General features: G+C 45.3%; 1 protein-coding gene across 1 annotated transcript in view; it reads left to right on the forward strand.

The window, feature by feature from the left end:
- Nucleotides 1-19,157, forward strand: part of tiam2a (TIAM Rac1 associated GEF 2a) — a 69,261-nt gene that overhangs the window by 12,489 nt on the left and 37,615 nt on the right. Inside the window, 6 exon segments of the mRNA XM_018697775.2 lie at nucleotides 9,921-10,015; nucleotides 10,881-12,062; nucleotides 12,155-12,181; nucleotides 15,299-15,770; nucleotides 16,452-16,624; nucleotides 17,734-17,958. Of these exon segments, the coding sequence (XP_018553291.1) occupies nucleotides 10,887-12,062; nucleotides 12,155-12,181; nucleotides 15,299-15,770; nucleotides 16,452-16,624; nucleotides 17,734-17,958 (2,073 nt within the window). The 5' untranslated portion in view covers nucleotides 9,921-10,015; nucleotides 10,881-10,886.

A 19,157-nucleotide genomic window follows, 5' to 3' on the forward strand; every position in this document is an offset into this window, starting at 1 on the left:
TTACGTGTGTTATCAGTCACATGGTCTTGCACGGTTGAGAGAATAGCACTCATGAATCCGATCAGAGCGAGCTGAGTGATTCATGTTCTGTTTGCCCTGACTGTGATCTACTCTTTGGCCGTTAGCAGGCCATAAAAGGAGACACAATGCCAGTTGGAGCGCTAGTTTACCATGAACATATGTTCGCCTTGGCATAGGGAGATAACATTTGAATTACCATATCCATTAACGTCGACCCGTCCTCTGGCTTTCCAGGCTGAAATCACATGTTAGTGATCCATCAGCTCACACAGATTTATGAATAAACTTTTACTCTCACAGAGAGAAAAGTGGCTCCAGGGTCCCGAGCTGTGTTCTTCACCCAGGGTGGGGGGAGGCCACAAGGGCAAACCTCCCTCTGGCGTCAGGGCTCCTCAAGAATGTAGAGAGGGATTAATGCATGTCTGTGGCAGTGATGGATGAGACTAAGAGCCACACACACACCCACACACCCACTCTCGTGCACTCACATATATACCCACCGAGCATCTGGATGCAGACTGTTTGGCCCTCCCCTGCAGAGGTATGTGCCAGCTTAGCAGGTGTGTGTGAGGTTTGTTTATGTGTGTGTGGTGTGTGTGTCTGCTGGGACAAAGCCAGACTTGGTTGTTTGCCCTACTACCCCAGATAGAGCTGTATTCACCAGCCGCATGTCATTTTGATTCAAAGGCGAAGCTTTTATCATGCTAGTTGACGTCTGGGCCAGATATTCACTTTGTCCTTTTCAAATCGCAGATGAATCGATTTCTGCTCGCTCAATAGGTTTTTCCTCCCTGTCGAGTCAAGTGATTGATGCCGCACATGTGTGTTTGTAGTTTTCAAACGTGTACGTGCGAGTTCGATTACTGTACATGTGCTTGTCTACCTGCTCCCAAATCCCCAGTACTTCATTGTTTCGCTCAAACCTCTGGTGATTCTGTGTGACCTCTAGCAGCTGGCTCTGTGTGACTGATATTGTACTAGGATGGTCAATGATCTCTGATGGATCACCTTAGGGAGCTTTGAGTGTGTCTCACATGACTGCTGCAGTAGACTACAGTGGGTTATTGCTATGGTAATGAGTAAGTGAGTCCTGGGATCATTGTATTAATCACTAGAGCTCACAACACGTAGGGTGTGACAGATTATCCTGCAGCGCACAAAGGACAGCCACAGTCAATTCCAGTGGAGATAACACAGTTTGCGAATGAGTTTAATGCAGCTGTATTATACAGGCGTCTGCACTCATATACGCAAAATATACAAAGTCACTGTGAACCTTTTACAGATGAAGCCTGAGATTCAGACCGACCTTCCTGAAGGTTAACAACTAATGTTGTTCTTTTCCCTTTTCTACTCCTCAAAGGCACTTTTCTCTCCCCATCTCTTATTGGCGGGGAGATAATTAGGTATCTCTCCTTCCCCTTTGTACGAGGAAGCTGTCGTGCTTTGCCCCATCTTCCTGGGCAGGGCTGGGCGTGTGCTTGTTTTCCCAGGAGCCTCAGGGTCTCTTATTTGACCCTGTGGCTTCTAAAGACTCTGGTTTCACATGTTTCGTATGCGCCGCCTGTCACTCTATTACTATCACCTCCAGGTATTTTCTCTATAACTCTGCAGGTTAAAAACAGAGCTCTTAAAGGCTGCTTTGCTTTAGCTTTTAGCAGACTATGTGATAATAGAGAGAGGCTGACCAAACAACTGGGCTGAGATGCTCTGCACAGATGTTTAGGTGCGCAAAGGAGCATGCTGACTGTACTGGAAAATCAATCCAGCTAAATTGTGGGAATGTCAGTCAGTCTGAAAGCCAGATACTGCTGGTCTGGAACAAGATCAAGCACATGCTGTTGTGTGCATGAGTGTGCGTGTCTGTGTCTTTTTTTTCCTTCACAGATTTAACCCTCAAAACGACCTTCCTCTGTCCATTAAGCTGCTTAATTAGCAGAGAAGCTGATGGAAAAGCTGATCTGCACCTGCAGTCTTCCAGCTGTTTGCTAGATCTCACACACATGTACACACACTCTCTATCTTTTTATGAGAGCTGTTAACCTGTTCCTCCCTATTCCACTCAAAACATACACACGTAAAAGTCCACGAGCGCGAGGAGGCAGCAGATGGATGCCAACACCCCCTTGAGGATGTTCTGAGTCAGTGTCTCCTCTAAACAAAGCATCATAACATGTTTACACCACATTTCTCATTTTAGATCTCTGCACTGCCTCTGTCAGCAGAGAGCAAACCCTCCGGCGTCGTCCTCTTGTACACACACTACATCGAGCACACATCTCCCCTCTTTTGTTAGCAGAGAAGCCGGTGACACATCCTGGGTTAATTTAAAGTCGGCGACGGACTCTCTGTTGTGGGCTGTCTCGTCTGACAGGAGCTCCAATCTGTAGAAAATGAACTGAGCCGACAGCAGGGGAGGCTGGCAGAAAATAGAGATTTCACTGTATGGGACAGAAGGATGATGAGGCGGAAGAGGAGGCATAGAGGATGGATAGTGGGAGGGATAACCTTTGAATGATGTGAATGTCACAGAACATTAGAGACATGTTTTTTTAATGTTTGTATTTCCTTGGGTTTTAGTGTAGTTTTAGGAGTAATTAAAAGAAATGTTAAAAGTACATTTATGAAAAATATTGAAGAAATTAAGTAAAGTAAAACTATGAAATCTTTACTGTTCAGTTTGTTAATATATCAGGATTCCTCCACAGGATAACCCTCTGATAGGTGAAATGTTAAAGAGGTAGAGTGGGATTGAGGGAGGAGGCCAAACACCAAACAAAAGACTTGACCCTTCACCCCGGCTTAAAGCATCCCAGCTTAAGTAAATTCCATCAGTCTACTATCCAACTTCTTACACCCCTCTTAGTTAGAATGTCTAATATATTTCCACACATTAGATTTGAAATCCCTTTCTCGGGGTAAAGCAGTGTACTAATCTCTGCTAAAATGAGCAATTAAGATCAATTTATTTCCCCCTCAACAGACGTTTCGTGCACAAATTGCCGCAGACTGCAGTCCCCAGTGTGGAGGATAATCAATGACATCAAACCATAAATGGCCTCCAGCCATGATAGTGGCTCCATCATGCTGTTTAGGAGGGAGACAAGAAATATTAGCATGCTGACTGAAAAGTCATATTTCTCCCTCTGCCTTTTCCCTCCGACTCTCTTCCGCCACCCCATTTATTTAAGCCCTGTCCCATCAGCATTTCTCAACCAGTGTGAGTTTTTCAGCAGAGATGGATTATTGCTAGTAATCTCTCTGAGATTAAATGTGACATTATTTATGTGTTTTATGTAAAAATCACATTTTAGACAGAAAATTAATGTGTCTTCTTCTCTCAGTTGAACACATAAATGGAGTTCATCCATCTGAGATGGTTGAGCTAATGTGCTGGATACATACATGGAGACTCTCTTAATGATGTGCTGATTTCACTTAAAGAGCTCTGTGTCATCTCACTGCTCACTGCACAATAGGGCTGCAACTAATGTTTGTTTTAATTGTTGAAAAATCAATTTGTTATCTTTTTGGTTCATCAAATTCTTTTAAAAATGTTTTAAAAATAATAAAATTATCCATTATAAGTTCCCTAAGAGCCCAGTGTGACATTTTCAGATGTCAACATGAACATTGCAATCACTAAAGCACTGCTGCTATGATGGCTAAAAGTGGATGTTTCAAAACATTTAACCGCTGTGTCAAATTACGATGAGTAGGAAGTTGGAAAGTGCAGAGACAATTGAAGTGGCTCCGCGTACCTTTACTTTTTTACTGTTGGCCACTGTAGAAGTTGTTTTAAGACTTAATGGTTGGTTTAACTGTTTGAAATGTGGCCCCAAATTGGAGATAAAGATTTGTGTGAGGGATGTGGATTTTGTCACACTGCCATTGTTGAGCAGAGTGACAAAAAAGCCATCAGGGGTCATCTGGATCTCAGCATCAGTGGGGATTCCTGGCGCTTGAGAGCATTATCCCAAAGCAAAGCTGTGCTGATAAACTCTTTGAAACCTGTGTCACCACAAACACACACAACAGCAATACTCCCAGTTTTCCTCCATGTGAAATCCTGTTAGATATACCTTTTCCTTGCATATCCTGTACTACACTTGAGTATTCCAGAGTAAGGCGCACACAGGCTGAATATGACATTAGTATTTTGGTAAATTAGGTCATTATGATGATATTCTACAATGTGACCTTCAGGTTCTGCGACCAGGTTTGGCATTAGTTCAGCGGTTGAAGACGTGAATGGAAATTACACTGAGATACATGAGTGAGTTGGCAGCTCTGTTTTTTGGATATAGAGGGATTTCATTTGGCTCCAGAGAGCTTGTTGGGGCCTTAATTGATCTTAATTAGGGGTCAGACCATTTGGCCTGCTGTAAATTAGACCCAGCACCTGCTCTGTATGAATATGCATCACAGCAGGTCCTCCCTGCCTTCTCTTTCCTCCTCGGTGCCTCACTTTTTTCATGCCACTCAGTCTCTCTGAGCATGTTGTTGACCAACCTTTTAGCTGCCTCCATCTACAGCCGGACAAAGGGCTTTGAGAGGAGCTCAGACTATTGTGTCATTAACAATGTTGTTTAGCCCTGGTGAACGCCGCTGATATTGTGTCGTGGAGCTGATGTCTCTATGTCAAGCAGCAGGCTGATGAAAAGACTATTCCACAGCTGCTCATATAGCGTGGCATAGGCATGACTCTGAATAGCTATTCAGGCTGGGATGAATTTCTAAAGAGGAACCCGATTGAGCGTTCTGGTTACATGCGCTCTCATGTTTTCCATTTTGTAGGAGTGCTGCGTCCCCAAACACTAATAATGTTCACTCAGTTACTTTGAAATAAACAACTGGCTCGAGAGAGAGTTGGGAGCAGCTTTTTGGAACAGTCTGGCACGCTCCGTCCATTTCTGATGCTGTGTTGTGTTCTGGTGTGGCTTTCTGGATGGGTCCAGTTTGACTGTGTGACCACAGTTATGTGAACCATAGACAAATGGAGGCATGCATGTGTTTTTAGACCGACGGCGGTCTCGAGTTCGTCTCTGCCGGGATGAGGCTTAGTCACAACACTTTGAGCACATTTCAGAAATTCTAATTCCAGAGAAGGTTTTTGACTCATTTCCTCATTTTGTTTTAATTAGCTTCTCCTCAAAATAAGATGCAAATTTGGCCCCTCTGGCCCTTAGAAACTTTCAAGCAGCTTAGCCATGTCGCTAACTTCTGTTTCCTCCTGTGTGATTTCCTCTTTGGCCCTGCTCTTCCTCACACCAAGCCTCTGTCTTCACTCACTGGACTTTTTCTTATTCCCTGACTCACACTCACCCCTGAATACACACACACACACACACACACACACACACACACACACGCTCTCTCTCTCTCTGTCTCCCCAGTAGCTGGCTGCCTCCGTGGCCTCCTCCTGGGGTCATTGTGGTATTTAGGGTCAGACAAGAGCTCCAGTCATTGCGCCCTCCTCAGTGCCTCCCAGGCAGCGCTGCAGCCATTATACGCCAGCTTGTCTCGCCCAATCGCCTCAAACAGCTATGGAAAACCGCCTTGCCTGTAACAAGCCATGCATCCTCCTCTTAGCCAACGGAAAAGCCGGGATATAGGAAAAACAACACTGTAGAGTAGTGGAGCCCTTTTTTTTTTTGCAGTGGAGACTCGAAACGGACGAGCGCTATAAAACATCCTTGCTCCTCTTACTGAGAGAGCTCTTCTGTTGAGAACTTTTCACTTTTTCCTCCCCTGCTTTCTGGCTTCTCCTCTCGGTGCTCCGTTACCCAGGGTTACCCCGGGAGGATTGTGATTTGCTGCTGCTTACAAAGCCGGGGAGGGAGTTTCCACGTGTCCTCCAGCGCGTCTGGGTGTGTGAGTCAGATGCAGTGTGTGAGTGTGTGCGTTTAAGACTCAACGAGCCTTCACAGGGAGAATCCACTTTGAGATCAGAGGACACCAGCTAGATTTCTCCTTTGCAAGCTCTTCAAAGAGCTTTTAGATTAAAGCCCCAGGCCACAGAGGTAAGGGATGTTGTGCACTGTATGTTTTTATCTCTCTTTCTCTTTGTTTGTCCAATTTACTATAAGAAGAGGAGGCCGGGTTGAAGAGGTTGCATTGTGTTTCCCATTGTTGAGTTGAACAGGTGTGGGTTACACCATGTGTTTGCATGTGTGAGCACTGTTTAGTGTCCATCTGTATCTGTTGGGTAGCAGCTTGTGCTTTAGTCTTTATCTTTTGTATGTGGTCTACCTTGCTGTATAAGCCTTCAGCATGTAGCCTTGTGGACCATTCACAATCTCAGACTTTATCACTTCTGCTGCTCCATGATTCAGGGTTGTCAGCATTTTGTGCCTGGATCACATTCACTCATGAGATAAGATTGATAAGAACTGAGTTTGACAAACTCAGCCACCTTGTCTTAACTTTGTATCTCAAGCTAACATTCCTGGATGCTTACTCCGTGGGAGCACATTGTACACATTTTAAAATGCACATTTTATTTCCCTGGCATCACTCTGGAAAGTCAGTGGCATACGTGTATAAATCTTTCAGAAGGCTGCCATGTCATTTTTGGTCAGGAGCCAGGCGCAGAGCTTCTAAATGTATTATGAAAAAGTCTGAAAGACACTTAACAAGCACTTTGATGGATGTTTGGTGGCTTTGGCGGAATCCACCACACAGTAATATGGGCTTTCAGCAAGTGATTCATAGATAGACATTTCTCCTCATAAGCAAACAACCGCAGGATACTTTAAATCTGGTTCATATGACAAAATCTCAGCAGGAGACGTCCTGGTCTTTGGCACCAATATCTCAGATTTCTCCTCTCCTTCACATCCTGTTGTTGTTTTTGTGCTGAATGAACTTGTCGAGGCGTTTTTGCATAAGTTTGAATTTGAGCTGGGTCTCGAAGAGTGAGGCTTCAAGCGTGCGGCTCCTTTAAGAGCTCAGTTGTCACGGCGCCAGAGGAAAGTGATAAGAGACAAGTCCCATGGGCTGTGATTTGACAGGAGGAAGGCAGTGCGATTGTGTTAACAGTCACTACCAATAACAAATGACCTCATAATTCACAGTCTAATAATTCAAAAGGCATGAAACCTTGTTGGTGCTTTATTTTGTATGACATTATTTTGGCCACTTCATTTGTCATTTGCATTAGTGATTTATGATCTCTTCTATCAGAACCACATGTTAACTAAACATTGTGCCTTTATAGTTAGCCTATATTTTCAGACTTAATGCTCTACTGAATGCACTCTTTTCAGAAACCTATGAAAAAGTCCAGCAAGAGCTCTGTATGCCTGGCAGTAGAGTAGGTTAAAAAACTGCACTAACAGCATCATGATATTAGTGTGTGGCTTAGTTCTCTGGGGTGTTTAACACTGCTGTGTCAATAGTTTGTTCCTACAGCTTTTCTAAAGTTTAGATTCAAGGACACAAGGGTCAGAATTGAAAGCACGGTTCTCTAGACTCAGTAAGAAACGCATTGTAGCTCCTGTTCCACAAATGCACGGTGGTCTTCATGAAGGAAAAAGACTTACTTACTTTCTTAACACTTCATGTACCTACTGTGTTTATACCATGTTGAGGTGTGGCTCATTCCTCACCGTTATCCCGAGCTCCAGACGTAAGGAACAAGCAGTGCCAGACTAAACATGAAGCTTACGTGGGAGTCAGCCAGGGGCAGCCTGAGAAGAATGCCAGGTCATGGGGTGTGTCGAGGAGCGATGGGGTGGCAGTGGTCCCCTGGCCCCTGAGCAGATGGCCTGTAGGAAACCTATTGACGAGAACAGAGGGTTGAAGGGGAAGAGGGAGGGGAGAGTTCAGACTGGGCGCAGTGGTTTGCAGCTAAAAGGAAGACTTGTCTTGTTGTTCCCTCAAAACAGCCGCACAATACTCCAGTTCAACTCGCGGCAGAAGGCAAACGTGTGTGTCTTTAGGTTTGTGTGTTGGCACGCCTTTGAGCCTTTCATACTCGCAGCCCTGCTCTGCGTGAATAAACTTTGCAAGAAAAGCATCAGTAGTAGTCTTAAAAAGCGAGTCAGTCACTGTGACAAGTTCGACAACCAGCTTTATGCTGACTACTGGTGTTGTCGGCAGCTGCAGTGGCAGCTCTCTACTCCAGAAAGAGCATTGTTCAGTTACTCTTCATTCATGTAGACCCACTTTGAATTATTTTACGTTAACTTTCCTCTGCTTGCTGGCCTCATTGTGAACTGTTGATGCCAGTAGAAGTCGGGGGTAAGGTGGTTTACGCGTGGTGAGGGTTTTAGACATGGGATGTACAGGGGAAATGGGGAACTGAGTAAGAAAATATGCAAGTTTTCCCACAGGTTTGAGGTTAATGAAGTCAAATGCTCAGGTTGGACCAGCCAAGCGCAGTTGACCATGCATCCATAAGCTTGGCTATGCCTGGGGTCCATGTGAACCATGGCCCCAGCTCAACTAGCATGACAAAGCTGGCAATTATTAGTGTGTTAGTAGAAAAAAGCTGCTTGAATAGGTAGGTTCAGGGTTATGGTGCATTTTGGTATCAGTGCTGCTTGTGTTCAATGCCCTCTCCTCCTGGTTCACCCTCTAACTCGTGACAAATGAAGCAAGCGTTTAGTTAATCCTTAGATCAGCTCAGAACCAAGGTTCAAGTTCATTACCAGACCCACAAGTCTGCAGCCAAGTTTCCATTGCACTTTTTCACGCATATTCTAAACAGTTTAAATAAGGCGAGAATAATGTCCTTGTGTGGCTCTTTGTCATGTTTGAATTTTTTGTAAGATTAGCCTGGATTTTTGCCTTGTCCATGAACTTCAGGGTCTGGTGCCACATGTGCTTTACACTGAAATTGTCCAAGTCCCTTGGAATTTCCTCCCCAGCTTCATCTATTTAACACACTCTTTTACAGTAGTTCATTTACTCAGTCAGCCAACACCATTTAATCTCACCTCACAGTCAAGGTGCATCCAAGCTGGAGCAGATAAACTCTTAATTCTTCAGATCACTTAATCCTGAAGGTTAGGGCTTTTGGCAGACGGCTGTTTACACTGTAACCTCACACATGCTGTACGTGTGCTTCTAGGCTTAGTGGAGTTAGCACTATTTGAAAGCCTTCCTGGAGCATGAGCTATACATGCATGTAAGTGGGTTATATTACACACACAAGACGGAGTCACACTGCTTCTCAGAAGATGCCCGGTGCCTCAGCAGGAGCGCTCCTCAGCCGTTTCTGGTTTTGGATTCTGCCCCCGGACAAATTTGGCGGTGACGGGTGAAAAAAAAAAAAAAGGGAGCAAGCTAGGATTCCAAGGTTTAAAAATAAACAGACGGGCAAACTGTAGCCGGCTTTCAAAAACTTTCCCAACCCTGATCAAAGACGACGTCATTTACTTGTGGGGAGGTGGAAAAATGTGACTAATGTTTGGTTTGGATGCCTGATGAGGAGAGTTAAATTTGGGGGTTGGAGTGAATTTTTAAACTAGTCATACTGAAACGCCAGGGTGGCACTACTCTACTGTGCTGTCTTGTACAGTGCAAAGCCGTTCATTGGACCCGCTTGATACTTGAGGGCTGCATAGTTTTTAAGAGGAAATATTTTCATCTCTGGGATATTGGCTGTATCATTTTTTTTCCAAACCTGCCAATAAGAACAATGTTTTTTTTTCCAGACACAGAAAAATCTCAAACTATGCAAAGTAAGACAATCTCAACAGTGGAGGAGCCTCACTTCTGTTTCAGCATTGCACTGGCTTTGTTTACACTGTCTTCTCCCAAATGCTGGGGATTAGTATCTACTCTTTAAGTAGCACACCTGTTATCAAACATTGAGCTCATTACACAAAGTAAATTACAGTGCAGTGGAAAGAGACTAAGCACTAAGCCAAGCATCTCTCTGTGTGTTTCAGATGAGCCAGACGACGGAGGAATGAGTTTATTTTGAGAAATGAGGCGGAGAGAACTGCGCACGGGAGCTCCAATCTGAGACGGGACTTTCAGACAGGTGCGTCTGAGAACTGTGGCCTTCATATCTGGATTGTCAGTATTATTATACTGGATTATATTTAACCCTACATTTAATATTTGCCCCTTTTATACACATTGAAATCTGTCAGTTCTCTTACCGCAGCATACAAATATGGATGGAGGTTACTTTCTCTTCAAATACATTGGTCTGTTTAAAATGGTCATTTGGTCATTATTTAAACCTGGATTTTGTTCCTAATATAATTAGTGTGCTAATTCAAAGAACTGAAGACTGTTGAGGGTGTTTACCTGAACCTGTTATGTAATCCCACCACAGACAGCCACAGATGCAGCAGTGTCCCAGCAGTTTATTTGCTATAGCACCAACCCTGTAATGAAATGTCTGGTCATGGCCCTCCGTCACTAATGTAAGAGTGTTGTGGAGAGCCTGGAAGTGATTTTACATTGTCCTGAACTCTGTCACACATAACAGCCGTGACAGCCTAAAGCCTATTCATCTGACTTGACTTTTGGAAGAATGGAAGAATGCAGTAAAATGAGAGGGGGGTAGACCAAACAGGTTAATGACCAGATGTGACAGATTTACTTATAACTATTCTCTTTTAAAGTCATAAGGAAGATATTAGACCTGCTGCTGTTTTACTCTGGAATCAGCCACTGCAATTTAAACGATTAATGATTAATGTGTGTGTATGGTTTGATTTTATGGGAGTGTAGTCATTATTGTTTATGATTAATATGTTAATTTTATGTCTCTGATGACCTGGCATTATGTCATACCATATCATATATGTTTTATTGCATTATGTGCGAGTAACCATGAATTTTCCAGCGTAATGCCGGTGACATTATTGTTATGTTTCCTTTTCTATTTTTTCCAGGCAGAGATGGGAAATTCAGAGAGTCAGTACAGCATCCAGGGCCCCAAAGGCACCAGCTTTGTCTTCCCTGGGAAACAGAAGCCATATTCATTGAAGCTGCGCTCAGGCAAAGACGACGCTTTGTCACCCCATACGTGGTGGAGAAGCGCCCCAGTAGGCTCAGGGTACAAGGCCAGGTGCGTCGGCCGTGGTTGTTTGTCTCCTCCTAAAAGCCGACAGCCTTACTCCGCCCGGCACTATGACTACGTCTCCAAGGGAGCGAGGGGCAGCCCGAGTGAGCACCGCTGGCATCGGTCCCCTGGATGTGGTATACGAAAGCGTCATATGTCAGATGAGTACGAAGATAATCCGTACGGAGCAGAACTCAATGGGCACGCCATGAATGGACACAGTGATGAGCATGAGGTTTTAGATGAACAGAGTAGCCCACGGGTGGTGATCAAGAAGGATGGCAGTCTCCGGGTGGAGTTCACCAACACCTCAGGAAATCCCCTCCTCCTGGACGAGGCCTCTGGCCCTGTACAGCTCCTCAAGTTCTCCCCCAACCTGGAGTCTGCCTCCACTCCCAGTCTGCCTGGTTCCAGTGGCAGTAGGCAAGATGACCACCGCAGCGGTCCCCCGCCAGCCTCTACCTCCTCCACGGCCAGGACCAGCAAGGGAAGCTCACTGAGCTCTGATGGCTCATGGTATGACTCCCCTTGGGGGCCCAGCACAGAGCTCTGTGAGCAAGACCAACCCTGCTCTGCCAGCAGGACTCTAGTTCACTCCCCCATCCACCAGCTTGACTCATTCACTGAACAGTCCCCCCCTGTGTCTATCACAGACCTCTACAGGGACTCCACAATGGCCGCTACCTTTCCCACAGCCAGGGACCTGTCGTCCCAGTTACAGGAACCCCCACCGGGCCAGAGGCCACACCGAGCCTCTTTTGCATCCGTCCTGGATGTACCCTTGGAGGAAGAGTGCCCTGAGGTCCGGCAGTACTCATCATACACCCTGCCCTGTCGCAGGCCCAAAGCCCACACCTTGAGCGAGGACCTGGACCAGTACCCTGACCAGGAACAGCACCAGGAGCAAGGTGTGCCCGAGTTCGGCTTCCACAAAAAAGACTCCATCAAAAACCGCATCAGGCGCTTCAGCGACTGGACAGGCAGCCTCAGCCGCAAGAAAAGGAAGTCTCAGGTAAGTCTGACCAGGCTGGGTTTTGGAAATCTCATTGATTTAGTCTTGTGCTCAACATTTTTAAGTAATTTACTCTCCTTTGCCACTCACAGGATTCATACAGGGATCTTATCCACATGGTATGTAAAACATTAGGTCACATAGATGTGGTGTTTGTAGTCGCCCCATAACTTAAAGCCCTCGTAGTTAAAGCACACAATAAAATAAAAATAAACTTATCACCTTTTTTATTGTGGTCATTTGTAGTTCACTAGCCTTAGAGTAGCAGCTTATTAGACAGGCGAGGACATCAGTATGAGCTGTGCACAGTTTTCTGTCTGGCAAGGTTTATTTGATCGTGAGCCACAGCGGTTGTCCTGGCATGGCCAGTAACCAACCACCGTCCTGTGGTCCTTAGCACCACAACACCAGCTGTCTGAGGACAGGGCACAGCGGGGTGGCACAAAATGAAATTTGTAAGGCGACCAGCGCTGAGTCTTGTTGTTTTTATGAAGACGGAACGAGGATGAGAGGTACTACCGATTTACAGTGTAAGACATGGACGATCCTCCGAGGATGAGAAGTCAGGGGCTGACGTGCAGATGTCACAATGATTGTGTCTGGGTGGGTACATCTGAAGGATTATTGCTTATTGATTGTTCGTGATTAGTTGTTGAGTGCACAGTGCTTGTCATCTTAATGTTCTGTTTATAGTTGGATGTTGGTTATAGGGGTGTTGGTCTAACCGAATGGTATTAAGTGATTTTAGTCTTAGTGATCATTAGCCCAAGATTAGCATTTTACATTTTGAAGTTTTCTGTGTCAGCGATGGCTGATGGGGATGCATAGAAATTTGGGAATGGAACAGGATGCTCCAGTGAAATGCAAATGCAGGAGACACAGAGCAGACAGCTGATATACGTTTTCCCAGTAGTAAAATGATACTTGTACCATACAGGCGCGGGTCAGAGGAGTGGTTGGAAATAACCGCAGCTTGTCTGCATGTTGTCTGCACATGTTTTTAAGAACCATGTGATTTTTGTCCTACAACCACTACATTCCTAATAGCTTTAATTTGACACAAAACATTTGCTTAGCTGAGCCTGAACTCGTGTCCCTCCCTGTCTTTCAGGCTTGAAAGCAGTTGTTTCTGCATTAATTCGTTTAGCTTTGCCTTGTAAAAGTTTTAAGAACACTGTTTGGGCACTGCCAAGAGAATAGCTTTAAGCCTCTGAGAGGCTCTGCTAGAGAGAAACTAAATCCTAGCTGAAGATTTAACCCCACCCCTCCTCTAATGTTAATGAATGACTTATGGTTGTTCTGGCTGTTGTGTGGTGCAGATTTTCTGGACTCCCCTCACGGTCTTTAGAGAGTAAATCTGCTAATAGGGATTGGTGTTCAGTCAGTTGGGTCTGACAACAAACCAAAGGACAGAATAGAACAATCATTCTATTCAGAAGGGCATTTTCCTCTGAGAATTTGTGAGCCTCTCCTTGTGCTTAAACAGCAGATAATGCTGAGTGAAATACATGAGATACTTTTCCCTGACACTGTCACCTGACCCTGTGGTGACAAATATCTTGTAGACAGGCAGTATTCATTCTGAGGGTTATACAGCTTTCACTTTACATTAGCAATGTCTGCCTCTAAATCTCCTGCTTGCCATAATGGCATGCTAAACTATGGCCCTGTGTTGGTGCTTAACTGGTTTTGGGGGCAGACTAGCATCCGCAGATTTGCTCTAGCCTTTGTTTACTTATCCAGACATAAAGCTGATAGATGGCTGTTTTTGCCTGCAGATATCCTCAAGAAACTTTTAAATGAGGTATGGTTGCTCTCAGAAAATAAAACCCATCGCCAGCTCCAGGTATTGGTGACAAATTCTAACAAGCTGAGCTCTGTTTTTAGAGATAAAGGCTAGGAAGACTAAATTTCCATTAAAGCTTGAGGCCAGCAGCAAAAAAAAAAAAAAAAAAATCAGTGTTTGCCACCTAGGATTCTCTTCCTATGTGACTGACAAGGTCTGCAAGAAGTTCAGGTTAAAGTGGGATGCTGAGGGCTTGTCTTGAGACTAAATTTCTGTCCTTCGGGTGCCATTTTGTTGACTGCCAAGCCTCCACAGCATACGTTTCTCCAGGGCTGCTCACAGTGTTTTCTTTAAATCAGGAGCACCTCCAGCTCTGGTTCCCCTCCACCTGGGCTCCAGGGCTCTGTTGTAGGTTTAAAGGTCACACCGTGACCCTGATGCCAAAGACCAAGAACCTGCTTGTAATGAAAAGCAGCTGGGAGAGGGCGAGGGAGAGGGTGGATGAATTCGGACTGTTCCTGCGAAAGGAAAATAGGGAAACTGACAAAAACCCGCCCTGTGCACATTACATATTTTCCCATGGCTATACTACACAAAAACTGTGTATTTCACAGTGGCAGTTGTGTGTAATGGCTCAACAAAGGACTGTCCTTAACTGAACACTGGGTTCACAGGGTTCATTGCTGCCTTGTAACCAAATATGATTTGTCTACAGGATGTGACACGAAAAAAACAATTGAAAGTACAGTAGACACAGCACGAAAGGATAAGGATGGAAAATACATGGACAGAGTCGAGTGAGATGCATGAGCAAACAAAAGATGGAGAATGAGCTCTGTCATGGCAGCCCATACTGTGTGTCTACATGCTGAGAGCACTCCACTCCGTTGCCAGGGGCAGAATCGATGCCGCAATCTAGTCAAGTGTAGGTAGGCTGTCATTAGGCATGAAAGAGTGCAATTCCATCAAGTGTTCATTTGGGGAATTGGGAAGCCACAGCAGACCTCAAATGACATGAAATTGTCTGAGCCTGGAGGGTTCCAACCTCCCAGGTGCCATCACAGGAAATTTGTCCCACTTTCTAGGCCTTGCGAAAGATTTTAGAGACTGTAATGCAGACTTTGAAGTAGGTTCGAGCGGTTTGACTAGATTTTTTTTCAAAAAGTTCTCCTGCAATTTTGCACTGCCTCTGGGCTAATTGAAAGGAGCACAGTTTGATTTTGGTCCCAATGTAAGCTCACAGTGCTCACCATATATACAGAGGTCTGTGCGTGTACGGGCAAATGTTTTGTATTTGCCTAAATGTAGATTGGAAACAATGAATCACTATTCCAGTGCCAACTAATCAATAAAACTCCTGAGTTGTCATGAAAGTCTCATCCCTCCCCCACATCCTCGGTCCTTCCTCTAATTAATACCCCTGACACTCATCGTGTCTTTGCCTCACTAGGAAACCAGGTACAAGGACCTGAGCGATGCTTTTGACAGTGGAGTCGATGGCCTGACTGCAGACACCAGCTCCCCCTCCCAGGTATCTAGCCTCCTCTGGTTCCCAGGAACCTCCAGGGCCCAATCTTCAGGAGCCATTTACCAAACAACCAGTGACGCCCTCCGCCAGAACATTTATGAGAACTTCATGAGGGAGCTGGAGACGGGCACCGGACAGGGAGGAGGAGGAGGAGGAGGAGGCGGCGGCAGCGGCGAGAGAAGAGACCCGTCCACAGGCACTGAAGAGGGGGAGAGCAGCAGCGAGTCGGCAGAGGGCTCCATGGAGCAGCTGGACCTGCTGTTTGAAAAAGAGCAGGGGGTGGTGAGACGGGCTGGCTGGCTCTCTTTTAAACCCCTCGTCACCCTGCACAAGGACAGGAAGCTGGAGCTGGTGACCCGCCGTAAGTGGAAGCAGTACTGGGTGACCCTGAAAGGTGAGCTTGAGTGTGGGGATGGAGGAGGTGAGCAAGAGAGGGGAGCAATATATCGTGAAATAGGGTCAAAGAATGTGCTGAATTGTGGTTTTAAATCAATAGTTAAGTAGATTATCCAAATGTAAGTTCTTTAAATACAGGTTTAAGGAGTATGCAGGCTTGGTTTTGGTCTCGGGGTTTTCCTCTTAACAGCAGTCGTGTCCTTGACCATGGCATCGCACTTGACACATAGTGTTAGTCCTTCCCTCATTTCCTAAATGCATACAGGGAATTCAGGGCAAATAATTAAAATTCAGGCCACCAGATGTGTATATGTCCACATACTGCTTTTAAGTATTTACTGAAGAGTACATCTTGGAAGTTACAAAAATGAAAAGGTAGAAGCAAGGACAGTCTTATCATTTTTAGGATTCCAACTGGCCTTTTGGGAGTATATAAAACTTCTGCTTTTATGTTTCAATGCTGCTGCAAACATCCCACTCCTGCTGAACTTCATTTCTTAGCCGTTTTTACAAGGACATTTTGTCTGCAGAACACTGACAGCTGAAAAGCCACAAACTCTTAATCTATATCTAGAGAAAAATCTAGAGAGACTTGGCTTTCTTTCTGCATCTTTTAATCATGACCTTTGTGTCCATCTCTTTGTCTTTGTGTCTGTATCTCCACTCCCATCTTTTCCAGGATGTACGTTGCTGTTCTATGAAACTTACGGTAAAGGCTCTCCAGAGCAGGAGCTGTCGCCTCGCTACGCCCTCTTGGCCGAGGACAGCATTGTCCAAGCCGTTCCTGAGCATCCCAAAAAGGAGAACGTCTTCTGCCTTAGCAACTCGTACGGAGACGTCTACCTCTTTCAGGTAAAACACATCAGCTGACACAGTTCTCTATATAAAGCATCTTCCTGAATACATTGCAGATAATTGGAAAAGTAAAATCAGGCCAATGTCTTAATACAGGTCAAAGCCATGTTAGCTGAGGGTGGTTGGTGCACCAGCCTGAATTTGTGATGCTCCATCCAACTCAGGTTTAAGGTGGCTTTGGTGAACAAGAAGGGGGAAGTCTGTTTCATGTTGCTGACATGTAAACAACATTAGTAAACGTTTGTGTGCCTTCAAGTGTGAAAGGAATATTTTGGTGTGCCTGTATAAATGAATAGGCAGCACTGTGTTTCCACAGTGCACAGTTGCTGTACATGGTTGTGGTTGAATTATACCAGAGACACACTTTTTAGCTCCACTTCCTCCAAGTGTAGCATATGAAATGACCAATTTCGGCCTGCGAGGGACTTGCAAGCAAAGTGCCCAAACTTCTCAGCTAAGGGGGTCTGAGAGCACATCCTATTTGCCCGTTGCGCTTGCTGACCTACATATCAGTACCAAATTCATGCAGAGCCTCGGCTCCTTCCATGTAGCCCCCTTCGCTGGAGATTACAGGCTGCACTGTGGCATGGTGTCCAGACCTACATCTAATAAAACAGTTCTGTGTGGAACTGACGTGGCCCCAGAGGCAAGCATGGAGAAAATCACCTCTGCAACGTAAAGATAGAGCCCGAGTTTCATCCTTTTGTTTCCGCTCACATGGTCTGTTGAGCATGAGTCGCTCTCGTTCAAAAGGGGGTCCACAACCAGTGCTCTGCCGCCAGATGTATCACCTTATAAAGACAGAGGGATCATCATGAAATGGCTCATTAACAGAGAAAATGCATGTTTGATCTCAGCAACAGTTCATAACCTGTGCTCTCTCATAGAGGCACTGTTAATCAAGTTTTCTTTTATTGGTGCAACAAAGCACAGCTTGCCACCCAATGATCTTACTGTGATATATGATAAAACAACACAATAGCAGTACACTGGCAATCCTAGGAGATTTATAAGGTGTCGGATCTCTGAATCCAGCTTTTATCGGGAATATCGGCCTCACTGCTTTCATTAAAAATCTAACCCGCTGTCCCTGTCTGCCCTTCAAGGCCAGCAACCAGACCGACCTGGAGAACTGGGTGACAGCAATCCACTCTGCTAGTGCCTCGCTGCTGGCCAAGCGCCAGGGGAAGGAGGATACGGTGCGTCTGCTGCGGACCCAGGTCCGAGGACTGCTGCAGAAGATCGACATGGACGGGAAGATGAAGAAGATGGCCGAGCTGCAGCTGACCGTGGTCAGCGACCCAAAGAACCGCAAAGCTATTGAGAACCAGGTATGGCACTGATAATACCAGCATCACTGAGAATATTGGAGTCCCCTACTGCATTATGTACACCGCATTATACATTACATTGCCGTGGGACAAATTTCACTGAGAATCTGCTCTATTATTTTACAGTATTGATACATCGGCTGTGTAACAAAAGCCCTTTTTTCTCGCTTAGAGTAGTTTAGATGTTTAGATTCCTCTTTGTGTCATTATTCTGCACAGATACATGTAGCAACCACATGATGTGGCCTACTTAATTTTCCTGATTTTGTGACTGCGGTGACAAGCCTGTGCTTTATTTTTGTCTGTGGGTGGGTGAAGTGGCCTAAATGCATCAGTCCCCAAACGCATCACAAGGGGCCCAGGGGAGCCGCTCGCTTCCCCCGAGCGTCAGATTGGGATTCCAGATGTTTCCCGGTAATGGGCTCTCAACATGCATTATCCTCTTCTTCTTCCTCCTCCTCCTCCTCCTCACAGCCTGGGGGAGAATCCCGAGCACCCAGTACTGCGCTGTAGCCTACATACAGCAGATTACAGATGGGTATAAAAAGCCCATAACCTATGGCTTAGCAAGAGTACAAATACTTTTACAAGAAATCAGTGTTTGTTTTGGAGTGTGGGAAAATCCAGCTGTTTTTTTATACCTGCGACTCAGGTGGTCAGAGACTTAAAGTGCCTCTTAAAGCAAATGTATATTTCCTGCATCTGCATAGCCACAAGGGTTCACATTTCATCATCACATACACACACTCCTTGTGTGGTAGAAAAGAAAAATATTAATTTTGGAAGGGCTGTTATTTGCTCTTTGTTTAAAGCACCCTGAGTGGAAATATGAGTATATTATTGTTATGAACAAGCAAGATAGAAGCTGGACAGCTCACTGCAGTAATGACCAATGGAGATGTCACTGCCTGACTACCAGACTGACTGCGTACTTGGATCTGTTTCCACTTAGCCAGTATGCCACCTCAGTGCAGACAAAGAGACAGACAGGGTTAGAGTCAATGATAGGGTCAGAGGGGTATGGGACAGGACTCTGATAGAGGCGCCCAGAGGCTGATGATAGATTTAAGGTTTCGGTGGGGTTGTCTAGCACCAACAGGGCAATACTTTGATGTCCCCGCCCACCCCCACCCATGTCTACTGAAATCAGTGCCAGGAGATCTCTTTTGAAGTCCGCCTTTACCCCCTTTCACACACAC

Source organism: Lates calcarifer, linkage group LG19 (genome assembly GCF_001640805.2).
Source record: "Lates calcarifer isolate ASB-BC8 linkage group LG19, TLL_Latcal_v3, whole genome shotgun sequence".
Taxonomy (NCBI): domain Eukaryota; kingdom Metazoa; phylum Chordata; class Actinopteri; family Centropomidae; genus Lates; species Lates calcarifer.